Source organism: Pungitius pungitius, chromosome 2 (genome assembly GCF_949316345.1).
Source record: "Pungitius pungitius chromosome 2, fPunPun2.1, whole genome shotgun sequence".
Classification (NCBI taxonomy): domain Eukaryota; kingdom Metazoa; phylum Chordata; class Actinopteri; order Perciformes; family Gasterosteidae; genus Pungitius; species Pungitius pungitius.
This window is the reverse complement of record NC_084901.1, coordinates 11,664,921-11,679,726: the sequence shown is the minus strand read 5'-3', so window position 1 is coordinate 11,679,726 and position 14,806 is coordinate 11,664,921. Positions and strand designations below refer to the sequence as shown.

The following is a 14,806-nucleotide window of genomic DNA, read 5'->3' as shown; positions in this document are numbered from 1 at the left end:
CATCTGAAAAACATGAGACAGGAATTGGAGTTTGAGAAATCGTTATAATAAGCAATAAAGACAATAAGACAGGTCTTTTGGTCCTGGCTACAACTAAAACAGAATATATTAATGCTGAATCTTTAAAGACCCACCCACATCCTTCACATCTTTCCATTGTTTTTGAAGTACTGGTTTAGAAGCAGAGAAAGAAAATGTCTGATATAAAACCCACCATCCAACTACAAAATCAGACTTTACCATGTACAAATAATTATGACTACACCCTCCAACTAAACAAACAAAACAAATCGAAATGAAATCACAATCAATCTTTAAAACAAATATTCAATCCCATTAAGTTTGTGATAAGATTTGCATTTGCCCCTTTGGGAGACTTGCCCCCTTTAATCCAAACACAAAGAGCAAATGTTTAAACTGAAACTCAATAAAGGGGCAAGTTCAGTAGGTTCTATTAGAAGAAATAGTGTAATTCACACATTAAATGAAGAGAGCCAAACTCATTTGGTGTTAACATCATTGAGACATCATTTAATCCTTGTGTTATGTGCATTCTGGCGTGGGCTCGTAGTGGTAAAGCAGGACTATCTAAAGCATGACTTTGTTCAGTTATCAACAGTATCTCCTACATAGATAGACAAAGGCAAATGTAGCAAATCTGGAATATAACAATACAAAACAATTATAAAGAAATAATAGTGTTCATGGATGGGACGGTGCTGTTGTATTTCTTCTACGCTTGGGTCAGACTTTTGGCCCCTGAGCATGTTTGGCTCCTCTCGAAGGGGACATTCCTCCCGGCTGCCCCTCCCTGGAAGTCCCTTACTGCGCAGACTCGCGACTCTGCGCTGTCAGGGCAAGGCTTACTGACAGTATGGCGGCGGGGTGCAGCTGGAAGGATGCTACTGTCGCCTGTGATGTGTCTTTCGCCGGTAGGACGTAAATGGACAATTAGCGGGAAAAACAGAAGAGGATTTAGTGAGAAAGGCTTGTCGCCGTGATCTCCAAAGATGGCCAGGCTCGCCGACTACTATCTAGTGGTCACCTACGACCTCGACAAGCGAGGTGGGTACTTGAGTTAGCCTGCACTGCTAGCGTTAGCGGCGTATTCTTAGCCGTGGGTAAACAGGAGGAAAGGAGGGAGGCGGGGACGGGACGGGTCGCCGTTCACCACTGACCGACAATAGATGCCACAGCTGTCAGTTTGCCTCCAACTCTGTGCCGAGGACGCGCAGGCCTCCCGGGATTAGTGTACTTAAATGCTAGCCTGTCAGCTAGTGTGTCGCGTTTTTGACGGAGGACACATTGAATGCTCAACACCATTGCATTGCTTAACTTTCAGGCACACTGTAGCTTGATTAAAAGAAACAGTCCTATTCTATTGACAGCAAGCCTAAGCTAACTTTATTTGCTAGGAGCTAACGTTAGCCGGGTAGCTATGGGAGAAGGGGGGGAGTGGGGGGGGGGGGTTGCTGGCCGCTTGGTTTGTGACCTAAATCGGATTTATTCACAGTTTCCGCTGCATCTTCCCCAGTTGTCAACAAAAGTTACAACAGCAACCGTCGCCAATTTAAAGCACATTTTAAAACTGGACACGGACTGTGGCGAACTGCGGGTTGTCAGTGTTGTGGCTGCAGGGTCCTGAGCGGCTACTCTGGGACAGTCCTGCTACGACAATCCTGCTGATTTCCGCTTGGACTTAATTTTAGGCATGAAGCTTCAACTGGAAATCGATTCTTCTCCTCGGCGGAGTTGCTGATTGTTTTCTTTGTCTTTGTTTTGTGTGGATTAACCCAGAGGGCTTTGCCCCTCCCTGAGCCCCTTCGGACCAGAGCTCTGTTCCCTTGTATTGTTGGGACGGGGTTTGGACCGTTATCTGAGCCCTCCCCTCCCTCCAGGCGGGGCCTTGGCCTAGATCTGCAGGATAATGGCGCGTTTAATCATGAAATATTCAACCCCCCCAATGCGATGGAAGCATGCAGCTTGTAACATATTTTATATAGAGTGGGATTTTCTTTTGCCCATTATTTATTGAGAAGAGGCAAATCGTAACATGACAAGCCCACAGTGGCTAAAAGCAGCCTGAGAAACCGTTTTTGTATCGGCGATGCTGGAGCAACCTACATCACTTTTCTCATTGCATGAACGCACTTATTACACCTTGTATTTTTTCATGGTGGTGAATACAGGATGTTATAATGTGGACACTGCAAACGCTGCAGAAAGGCTCCTTCCTGTTCTACTGTGCGTGAATGCAACCCAGTGCAGAAGGCGCCTGTAAAAAGCATCTGGGAAGCAGACATTAAAGCCACACTGGCTTTAATGGATCAAGGCTCCCATTCCTTGTGAAACCAAACACTCAAGGGTGATGATGATTGTTAGCATGGCCCCTTTACCACCGCTTCCCTGTTTGCAGTAATTCTAGTAAACCACACTGGAGTTTCTAGGTGGAGGCATTGACTTCAACATCCCGTGTAGCTTGATTGATTTTATTCCCATCATAACCATCGCTGCCATACACATGAAATGCACCACAAGCCTTTTTTTAACCTACTAAAGTTAGATGGACAGTCTTGTCTACTTTGCACTTTTAGTTTGGTCCTCACTCATTGTTGCTAAGATCCTAAAAGGGATTGAGAATGATCCGGACATTGTGGACAGGTTCCTCAGATCGGTGACTGCTACAACCTAACTCCTAGAAATCTAGAGTTGAGTTTATACTTGCATTCTGATGCCCCCAGATTTCCATTTGCATGCATGTGTTCAAAGGTTTTGGATGATTGTTGTCTATTTCTTTCTTTATCAGCGTAATTACTGTAAAGAAAAATCCTGTGAATCAAGATTGAATGCTCCTCGATCATAAGAATACCAGGAATTCCAATGCACAGTGGAGTTTCCTCTTGTGTTTTCAATATTTCATACATCCTGTCTACGTGTGAGAGTAGTAGCTGGTTACCACTCAGTGGAATGTTTTGCGAGCGTGGGCACTGACGGTTTCGCGTCAGCTCCTCTCATTTGCTTCTCAGAGCACAGTCAATGACTGAAGCTCTGCAGGGAGAACTGCTTCTTACCTACTGGATGCTTGCTGTCCTGGTTTCCTGTTAAAGAAACACTGACAATGTAGCTTGCTTAACATATGCTGACCTGCAGGCAGAGCCTTGAATCCTCCATTCCCCCTCTACATTTGGTCTTTCGAGGTCTCATCCTGCTCACTCTGTGCTCATCCAAAGTTATACTATGAGTGGAGCTTTCTTTTTCTCAAGATGTTGGTCGGCACGAGTCCGTGAGGGTTGGGATCAGTCCGTAGCTGTCATAGTTGGGACCACCTAACAAGGGACTCTTGAGGAACTCCTGGGTATGTCGGTGTGTTTTGACAGTAGTTCCCAGCAGCAGCCCAACGTGAATACCGTCTGTGGCCCAAACAGGAAGCTGTGGAGAGGACCTGAGGGACACTTTGGTTTAGAGCGACTCTGAAGCCCCTTCTACGCACACACTAAGACACACACACAACTTGCAGGGAGAGTCCAACGAGGACACAAAAAGGTGTACCCAGGCTGGATTGAGAATCCATTGTTATGTTTACAAATTTGAGTTGTCTCTATACCGCTGCACTGCTTTTTCGTGACTCATGATGAAAGAACAGTCCTGTGTGGTGGTGTCATCTCTGTAAGCAGAATATATTCTTATGTCACCTCTGGTGGCCAATGGAGTTGATGAAATGGTACAGATAACAGCTTCTGAAATGCCCCCTCTTACTTTTTTTTCTCCAATATCTATGCAAAGATCTTGTGTGGCTGCTCCTGGAGAATGGTACAGACAATCTATCGATATGGCCATTTCAGTCGCTGATTCATGGATGGTTCCTTAATCCCAGTGTCCAAGGTGTTGTGGATCACGGGGAATTTGGCACAACTACTGAACATTCATTGAAAGCGTTTGATTTCCACCGTTCCCTGGTGTTGAAGTGTCAGTTTTGGTCTTGGACAGGGCCGTGACTACCTTGTGTCGCTCTGGCAGGTGCATTCACTGATGTGTGTGAATGTGAGCGCCTGCACAAGTGGAAATAGAAACCTCTCCGATGGAAAGCAAGCGAGCGGATTGTGTGTGATGCTGCCAGCAGGGCCTGCATGCAGGCAGCCACTTCCTTCTGAGCAGTGCTGCAGCCTTTCAGAAATAGCCCTCACAATCTGCCTTTCACAAGGCGACAGAGCGCCGCTGAGCTATGGTGCACTGGTCGCTCGTGTGCATGAGTGTGTGTGTGTGTGTGTGTGTGTTCTGGTGTGGGCTCTTCTCCATTTGGCCACTCGGATGGCTGCCTGGATGTTTGTGGCTGTATGAGTTTGCTTCGTTACCACGGCAACTTCTACCCCACTGCAGGCTGCATCATTGTGGTTAGTGCTTGTCTCCTATTGACCAGTTTGTCATGTTGCAGATTTTTTTGATGTGAAGGCCATTTTCCTTTGTGCTGATATGGAGTCAATTTAAATTTTTGTGCTTTTCTATCAAGACAAAGAAATAGATAATAATAATATATTTTTTAAACTTTTTTTCTGTCAGCGTTTAGTAACCACGACTAACCAGAAAGCTATTTTTTCTGTAAGGAGCTCACAAAGGCAATTAAGCATTTTGTACATTTTCAAAGATCTTGTGTATATCAGCTGTACTGTGCCATTCACAGGGAAGACTACCATATTACTGTTGTGATGTTGCCCTTGTCCTTATGTGTGTAGATGTGTGTGAGAGAGTCTGTATTACAGCATTCTGTCTGCTGTGCTGAATACTTGTTATTCACGAGGGAGACTGTGGCCCCGGGGCCCCAGACCTGCCCTCATTCTCTCACTTCTACTACACAGATACAGAGGCGTGTGTTTCAGTGTGCTAGGGGTTGGGATACACACACACACACACACACGCACACGCACAGCCCATAGACCAATTCTTTTAGGTGACGCATAATCTGTATACTCTCATGCAAATTCAAGTCTGTGTAGGACAACATTTTGTGTGTGGATTGAGATGTGAGAAAATTAGATCAGGCGGTTGGAGGGTGGGGGGGGGGTGTTGAGGGCTTGGTCTTTTGCCCTACATTTAAATGCAAGATGCACGTTTAAAAATAAATTGCCACGTACACCGTACACGCACATGAACCCACCCAATGGAAACATTTTGACACTTTGGCAATTTAAGGTGAATATGTGTTGACATAGTGATATTTGTAAGGGTGTGGATGTTTGTCTGTTGGTTGGGGTGTTCGGGCTGCCCTGTTACTTGGTGCTGTGCTGGTTTCCCCGGTATTTCCCCGGTATTCTCAGGACAAAGGCGTTTCAGTCCGTATTGCTCACAGCCCGCTGGTGCTCAAGGGCGCAATCCCTCAAATCTCTGAGGAGTGATTCCAGCGTTTTTTATTCATCTGTCTATTATTTCTTCATAACGCAGAAAAAGTTTAATTGTTGTCACAAATGGTGACACTGTCAATGCACACGCACGCACACACAAACTCTCTCTCTCTCTCACACACCAGAGTTCACTTGAAGCTTATTCATCAAATTATTACCATAATTGTAGTAAGTGCAAGTTCATTTAATTTATACACCACATTTAAGATGACCAAGAGCTATAAAATAACTTAAAAATTTAAAATGAAATTAAAAAGTACTAGTCATCTGTAACCGATATGGGACAAAGCACAGAATATATGGCCCTCTATTGGGTAGCTGACACTGCTCAAGCATCTGTGCGGCTTCTGGTCTTTTGGTTCACAGCTTTCAATTTTCTGAGACAAATTGAAATTTTCTGGAGTTTATATAAGAAATGAATTGCTCCCAGGAGTAAAATCCTGGGTTTAGCCTGCACACAGTGTTGGATATAAGCAATATTCAGTGGCAGGACATTCAAAAAATGACTGTCCTTCTATATGGAGAGAACTACACAACACACTAGTGGTCCTTTCCATGAATGCATTTTTAGTTACTGGCGTAGTTTAAAATTTCAACCGCTTCTTGGATGAAGTCCCTCATTTCTCTTTGAGGCGGCTGAATGAATACAGCAGAACGCCCGGGAGAGTTACCAGTGGTAGAAGATTAAGTTTATGAAGACAGCCTCTAGGTCAAATCTGTGGATTAGAAGAAACAATCTGATTCCCACCACTGCACTTCCTTTAATCTTCTGTGTAGGATGTGATTGGTTTAAAAATTATGATGGGAGTGTTCAGACCTGGTTTGATATCACTGTGCTGAATTCCCCCCCCCCCCCCCCCCCCCAAATAGGTCCTCGCTGTTTAAAGGTGATTCAGATTATTAAAGTCTCCTCTTCATATGATATGGTGGGAGATATGACCAAAACATGACATCACGCTGTTCGCTGGTCTCTCCTCGATTGTACAACTTCCAACCGATGGCAGCATACATCTGATGACACTTACTATGTTGGAATGAGTATTGGTGGGAGTGTTTTGTTAATGTTCCACATTTGCCTCATTCAGTGCTAAGAAGAAATTGAGAAAAGACCTATTTCAAATGGGTGTCATATAGCTGGTAATCTCAAGTTGAGCTCAAACCTAGCTGTCTGCCTCCATTGTTTGACACTCGGTTTCTGTTTGGTAACCAGACACCAGTGTGTCATGGTTGCTGGGTAACACTGGTATTTCCGGGGCCATGTGCGTGGGTGCTGCGGCTGAGAAAAAGCTTCATCCTTCATTTAAAGCAGAAAATGGGGCGATGGTGGCGCATGGAGAGTACTGTGATGCGCTGGGAGCCGCAAGGTTGGCGGTTTGAATCCCGGCTGCCCCATGTGCCATGTTGAAGTGTCCCTGAGCAGGACACCTAACCCCTAATTGCTCCCCAGGCCAAATGTAACGCATGGGTTATAATGCAACGTAAGTCGCTTTGGATGTGATGTAAAAAGACATGGTGCTAGAATTAAGTGGCAGTGGTAAAGGGGGAACAGAAGAGTGCTGGTTGGAATGATTTGAGAGAGGGAGGGTACTGCTGAAGGAGGACAAAGGTTTTTTTATTTACCAAACCAATCCATCCTCCTTATCTGCTCCTCCACCTAAAGCTTCCTTAGAGTCTGGGATGCCGACATGTGTCAGCATGCAGGGCATCGTGTGACTGTCATCCACAGATGAGTCCTAGGCACTGGTTCCTGTCGCTCCTGGACGTCACACCACACGTGATGTTATATTTGAGCCAAACAGAAAACGACCTGTAAAATGTTCATGACCTCTTGTTCTTAATTTTATTTGATGTGTCTCAGCAACACAGTTGATCGCAGTAAATCGCAGAGTATTCATAAAATATTGATAAGCACGAAATTGTAATGACGTCACTGTTAGATCTGTTCCTATCAGCATGTTACTTTACAGTTCTTAAAAGGCTGCTGGGATTCCCCCCCCACACTGAAAACAGGTGCAGTGTCTCTGATGGCTCATAAAAAACAATGCCGAGTCCTTATGGTCTGTCAGGTTTTGTCTCCTATGACTCGAGCAGAGAGAGATGAAACTCATGTTATTAATAATCTGTGGAAACTGGATTTGAGTGAGACCTGAATTTAAATGAGTTTTGTCTCTCTGAGGCCGTTTCCCCTCCTGGACAGCCTCTAGTTTTTGTTGCGTTCTTTGCAGGAAGGATGTGAGTTTGCTGAAAAGCCAGAAAGAAAAGGTCCCACATTGTCTCCGGGGAAACGGCGGTCCCCAGATGGAGCGGGGGCTTTTTTTTCACCCGCTACTTGGCTCTTGACTGGTAGCGCCGCTCAGCCTCTTGGCTCATTTGTTAATGCGGTATCGTTGTCTTTGCCGGCATCTGACACAAAATTCAGACCGCTCTGAATGGTAAGCGTTACTTATTACATGTGTGAATGTCCCCCACAAGGGTCCTCAGTCTGTGGTGCTGCCTTTAATGAGAGGGTGTGAGTCACTCTCTCATATCACTCAGGTACACTCTCCCTCAGGCGTGTGTGTGTGTCACAGAGAGCATGACTGAGTGCCCCAATCGTGCGTGAACAAGTGTGTTTGTGTGTGTAGTAAGAATCCCCCCTGCTGGAGTTGGGGCTACGTGGGTAGGGCTGTACCGAATAGCAGGGCTGCACGGTACGGCCAAACATCCATATCACGGTATTAAGAAACATTCTAACGGTATCCCGTACCGTATATCACGGTATTGCTTTAACAAGTAAACACATTAATTCATTGACACCGAAAACGACCACGGCTACCCGAACAGCTGCTCGCTGGCCAACTTGCTCGCAACTGGCGAGTTGTTCACGTGTTAGCTCGTTAGCGTGTTAGCTTGTTGTGGCTGCTAGCGTTGCCACCAGAGGATCGACAGACGTTGCAATAAATCGTTTTCTGATCTAACGTAACTTACGTTGGATTTATCAAAACCAAAAACCCTCCAAACAGACGCAGCTCCTCTCTTGGGCACAAGTTGTTGTGTTGTTGTGTTGTTGCATCTCTGGTCTCTCGTTGTTCCTCCTGTATCGCTCTTTTTGTGTTTTCATGTAGCAACAGAGTTACTTCTTGTTGTGAGTTGTACCCAGCATGCAGTTCAGTAGGGATTTCTTTTAAATAAATGCAAAATTATTAGTATTACAAAACGTTATGTGTCACAAGCTGTTGTGTTCTGGTTTTTTACCCTGTAAAGAGCGTTTGTTGTGGGTTATTCATTGTTGTTATAAAGTTATGACCATGACTCACTCTCAACACACGTAAGACCCAAAACTAGCTCCGACCGCTGGGCGCTCTGTGATGTAACTGAACGCACCGATCGTGGCAGGGTAGGACATTTACATATTTAGCTTTTCAGGTTTTATCCAGGGGTATTTTCTAAGAAGTTGGGGGCATTTTTTTAAACTTGTGAAATAACATTTAACCTCATAATTTTTTTTTGTGTTTTCCTAGATTTTTTTTTTTCAAACAAACATAAAACATAAATCTGACTCATTCAATTTTATGTTTATTTCTTTGGAGTTTCTCGTCTTTAGCAATATGTTCAGAAAAGTCAAACAGCTTGACCGTTCCTTGCTTCTTTAAAAACAAGAAACAAAACATTGAAACCTCCATCTGCAGTGTCAATTAATTTTTACCCAAATAAATTTTTTTATAGAGGAAATAGAGGATTGGCGGTTAACCACAAGTTAACTAGTCAACTTATCACCGACTGCACTCTGTCTGACGTTAGCTAACATTACCTAGCTAGAGACCCTTTGTAGCTAATCAGAGCTAGCCAACGTTAAATAAACCGCTAAATAAATCATTTATACTTGATGGTATGTCGCTCGGTCGTCTGGTGATGAAAGGACGCGTATTTCTCGATGGGAAAAGTTAACTAAATTATTTTAAAGGAAATTATGGAGGCATTTTTTTTGCCCCTCCTTGTGATATCGGGGCAAAATTATATTTCTTGGGAGGCCGTTTTGCCCTTTGCCCTTGTGTAATTTCCGACGCTGGATTGTCGCTCTCTAATTGTGTTCCTAACACAGCTCCTCCCAATTCACTGGAATGGACAAAAACCAGAAACACAGGGCGGTGGCTCACAGCAGTCACCTGTTCCATTCTCTGGTTCGTGTACATTAGGGAATGCAGTAGGTTGTGGCGTCTCCAGTGCTTCTAAGTCACTCTTTTGGTTCTAAGATGTCGCAAAAAGACAAACTAGTGCTAGTGCTGAAATAAACTGTATTTGGTGACTAGAAGGCAGTCAGTTGTAGAGATAAATGTCCCTCCTCAGAAAGAAGCCAATAGACTTCCAGTCAGCAACACTGATATCACACCCCCGCAAGGCCATTGCCCTCATTTTCACATTCCACTCGCAGTGCGAGGGCTCTTCGCATTAGCAGCATCTGCCCCCAAAGCTATTACTGCTTTGTGGGGTTAAGCAGCTAGCCCAAGCGTTTGAGTTGAGATTCCAGAGTGACCCTCTTTAGCCCCCTTCTCCAGTGAGGGAAGGGAGGGCTTCGTTAAAACGGTCATCATCCACTGGTGCCCTGCCCACTAAAGCAGGGGGTGGGACTTGGAGGGGACCCTTCCAGTGTTCCTTTGGGCAGCCTTTAGATTCAGTCTTTAAGCCTTAAGTAGTTTAGTCACTTTAAAGTCATTTTTAGTGTTGGCAGTCTTGGTTTAGTTTGATGTTTGTGATGAAATCAGAAACACTGGGTGAATGATGATGAAGAATGCAGCTCTGTTATGACAACGCTACCAACATACTGACATATTCCCAAAATGAATTTACGTTAGGTCTTTATTAGTCAACAATAGTGCATGTTTGATATTGTTGTGCTAGATACTATCGGCGCTGCCTAGATGTTGTCATGAAGGAAGAGGTTTATCACATCTTAACACACCCATAACAAGGGAGATACTTGACACATTCTGATATTGTCATTGTGGTCGAGATGTGGTACATTTCAGGCCCAGCTCCCTGTGTATATGAAATGTCTGCTATAATATAGAAACATTGCCATGCAGTGTTTGTATTTGGTTGATGACATTCTTAGTTTGCTGATTGGTCCAGCACACATCTGGATAGCGTGAAGAATGTGTGGATGTTTCTCAAACTTAATCCCCTCAGTACAGACTGAGATTGCAACTTGTTGTTTGTCCCGATGAGAAATACTGACTAAAAATTGTCATCCCAAGTTGAGTCTCTCCCTCTGCCACCTTTTGTGTTTTCACCACTGTTCTTCACTTACAGCATTCAAGCTTCATTTCATATTCCAGGAAGCCTGCAGACACTATCATGAATAATTAAATAGAATAAAGCACCATATTCCTGCCCTATTTCTGCATAGCATGTTACAAAACATGAGACAATTTAAGACCCAGATGTTGCGCTGGAACGTCTGTAGCTTGTGTTTGCAGTACGGCTTCACTGTCCATGTGAGTCCATCCAGAGGTTTAAAATAAATTAAGTGAGTAGTCTGTAATTTTGTAGACTGCGTTATTTGAGATCCTCATACTGCTACTGAAAACATCAAGGCATTGGTTCAGTTACAGCAGTATTTACACAATATAACCAGTTATAAGCATCTATATGCATCTGTTGGGCTTATAAACAACTGACAGAGAGACATCTATATTCTGCATCATAATGGAAGTAGCACGTAAAATCACAAAAAAGGTTCTCGGATGGTTGACTCAAGCAGCATGTTGAGCGGCTAGCCGTTGTTATACAAAGATATTTTTGCTCCAATGTAAACCTTTCGTCGACCAGTTATTTTGTCGTGTTTATCTGCCGCAACTTGTGTGAAGTTCGTTGGAATCTTGTTTACATTCTCTATATTCCTTTTGTCAAAATGATCCTCCTGTGTGGAATCATACCCTTTATATGTAGCAGACCCAGTGCTATAGATAGGTGTGTGTGTGTGTGTGTGTGACTCCCAGTGCACTAGTTTACTGACTCCTCCCTCGACCGCAGGATGTCCTGCTGTAAATGGTCAAAAGATTCCCACTCGGCCCTGCTGTTGGCTGCAAGTGTTACAGTCCCGGCCTCTGCTTGTCACACCCTCTCTCGTTGTTCGTTTGTAACACACCTGAAGCACGTCACCCACTGACAACACACAGTAACACAACACAAGGTCGTGCCAGGCGACACACGCACGCTCATTCTTAGAAATTCCTGTCCCAGCATGCTTTAGCTCTGCTAAACTGACGTATAACGATGGAATGTGCACAAGATAGGTTGTGGTATGTGCCTCATGTTACAGACTTAAAACAGGTGTAATTGATGGAATGAATGATGGTGCACCTTAATGAAGGTAAAGATGTCACTTAAGCTTTTTCGCCTTAAGAAAAAAGCTATGGAATTATTTAAATTCATCTTTTCATCCACATCTATTTTGTATCACGAGAATTTTCTGTGTGTGTGCGTCCCCCCCCCCCCCCTCCGCCTACTGGCTAGCTTTCGCTTTGCTGCACTGTACTTCACTGGTGCGACTGCCGTGCTACGTGGAAAATTGAGTGCGCTTTTGAGGCAGCTTCCAGTTAAACATCAGTGTGAAATAAACAAACAGCTGCAATACTCAAACTACAGAGCACGTGTTGTTGCGGGACTACAGTGCGTTGGGGGAAAAAAACGCACTCACGGGGCGACCCTCTGTTATAATGGTAGGGGAAACATTGAGTATCCGGAGTAGAAAGACCTGTTAAGGGGTCTCTAAAAGTTTTTTTTCAAAACGTTTTTTGTTAATGGCTGATGAGTAAAGGTCAGAGAAGTAAGACAATCAGCTCTAAACAACATGTCTTTGATAACTTGCACCCAAAGCGTTGCACACACAGGCGTCCACATATCCCTGGGTGACTTAAGTATATCCCTGTGTGTTTTGGGAGCTGGCCTACTTTCTGTTTGTGCATTGTCTCCGTGAGTCTGAGCTTCTGCTTAGTTTCCTTGCTAAAAAGCCTCCGTTATTTTCTCTGAGGCAGGAAACTGCCACGGACTGCTGGAAATGCTGGTGAAAATGTCTCCTTTTTTATCAGCATGGGATAATATTTAGTCTTGTACAGTTGTATGCTTGATTCAGCTCCTTTTGTTTCGGGAGGATAAGTGTATTCTCTGTGCGGATGAATGCTGCCATTAAGCGGCCTGCAGGCCTTCGGATGGAGCCAAGCTGAAAGGCGGGCTTGTGGTGGTTACATAAGAGGGCCTTTGTCGTGTCATTGTACCACTGTTATGAGCGAGGCCCTCTCGCCAACAGTGGCAATGGCCTCATTAACTAGCAGCAAGAAAAAAACAATATCACAACACATTACACTACTTTTTAGCATGTGGATATGGACTAATGTAGGAGAGCAAATGGACATGAAAACCACTGTAACCAGTTGATGTTTCTCAGACTTCATCTGAACTTACCAAGTGGCAATGACAGTTACCACCAGACAAGCGCCAACGTCCGGGTCTAAAAAGAACAGCCAATGGGAAGTGGCTCAAATGTAGATCGTATAGAAGTCTATGGGTCAACATGGTAAACATGAGTTTTCTTTTTCTTTCATGTATTCTTCAATGCAGCATGAAATAATGGGGCCTTTATAGTCAAATAGACCAATAAGCAGCGTATGCCTACACAGTGATTGACAGGTCTATACCGGAGCCGTATGGAGCATCACCAGCGTCACTGCTCTGCACGCCACATTCCACTCTGCAGTCCAACATGACGACGACCAAAATTCCACACTGGAGGATACAGCTGACCTGATCTTTCTAAAGATCCATTCATAAGTCTTGGATGAATTAGTAGTGAATGTGCAGTAATAGAAGCACTTTAGCAACTGACTGACTGACATCAGTTGTGTCCAGCGTCTGCCTCCATAGTCCTCTCCTCACACTGAAGCCGTCTTATCAGACTTCCCATCCCTGTGGCATGTTGGAACAAAACACACATTGTGTTTCAACATGAATTCGTAGTTTATTTCTATTTCGAAATCCATTCCCAAAAGTCGTCTATTGAAACAAATCAATGTTCAGACATCTAAGGAGTCTCTTTAAAGAAGCAAATAGACAACAAAGGATGTAAATAGCATGGACTGACCCCTGTATTTGTCCCTCTCTTTCTCTCCGCAGCGGAGGGTGAAGGTCAAGGTCGCATTCTCCAGCGGTTTCCTGAGAAAGACTGGGAGGACAGCCCTTTCCCACAAGGCATAGAGCTGGTGAGTCAACTCGTAGACGAGTGGGTAGAGCAAGCCACTTAACCCTGTGGGGAATACGGGTTCCATTTCTTTGGAGCAATACACTGAGCTATTCCAGGTTCAAATGGGTTGGCACCTTCGTAACGGGTTTTTTTTAGTCATGGATAAGTGATTTTGTTCTAAACAGTTCTTGAATAAAACTTTTCAAGGCTATAATGAAATGGTTTCTGGTGTTTTTGTGGATCTATATCAGGTTATTTCTAAATTAAAAAAATACATGTTCAGTACACTAACGAGGAAATATTTCATGGACTGACTTAACCCCGGCGGTATTCAGGGTTCGTACGGTCATGAAAAACCTGGAAAAGTCATGGAATTTTAAAATGCTCATTTCCAGTCCTGAGAAAGTTATGAAAAAAAAAAAATATATATATATATATATAGAATAAAATCACAAAAGTCATGGAAATTTGATATATATATATATTCTCACGTGGTTCATTTAAGATATGTTTCAAATAATGAAGATGATTTTAAAGAGAGAAGCTTAAAATATGAGCAGGACGCTCAAATATTCGCAACGCAAATAGTTCGCACAGTGCTTTTGTTGAACGCAACTTAAGCAAAAAGTTTGATTGCCATAAAAACAGTAGCTCAGGAATCATCCACTGTGCCAGGGAAGTGTAGCAGACACTTTATTTTAAGAATGACAGGAGATCGTTTGATTTTTTTTGTTTGGTCTATATTTTACGCAACAAAGCGTCAACTTAATATACTATTAATAAATTCTGTCACGGGAAAACGCCTAAAGATATTTATCCAAAGTGGATAATTGTAAACATAAAAACATACTTTATTGGGGCCTAATTGAATGTAGGGTAACACTGTATATACCTTTTGGAATTCCCATTGTTAGTTTAAATATTTTCTCACTGTTTTATGTACACAGAGATTTCACAAACCTTTTGCTCAGGGAAATTTAGTTTGAAGTCGTGGAAAAATCATGGAAATAATGTGTATGAACCCTGGGTATTGATCACTTGGTACAAGGTTATCTAAGGGCGCTATTTCATCCGGTTGAATATCCCACATCAGTTGATTGAACAAAGCCAGGGTGCATATGGATACGCATGGTCCTCTGAGGAGGGATACTGGATTGAGTGACCCACTGCTTGTTCCTCCAATGTAACCACA

The 14,806-nt window shown here is 43.6% G+C and overlaps 1 protein-coding gene across 3 annotated transcripts in view; it reads left to right on the top strand.

Annotated features, from left to right (window-relative positions):
• Positions 1-838: 838 nt before the first annotated feature.
• Positions 839-14,806, top strand: part of sbf1 (SET binding factor 1) — a 43,353-nt gene continuing 29,385 nt past the window's right edge. For all 3 annotated transcript variants that reach the window (XM_037459963.2, XM_037459964.2, XM_037459962.2), the window contains exons 1-2: positions 839-1,065; positions 13,548-13,633. In XM_037459963.2, coding sequence (XP_037315860.2) covers positions 1,011-1,065; positions 13,548-13,633 — 141 coding nt within the window. In that variant the 5' untranslated portion in view covers positions 839-1,010. The remainder of the gene's footprint in view (positions 1,066-13,547; positions 13,634-14,806) is intronic.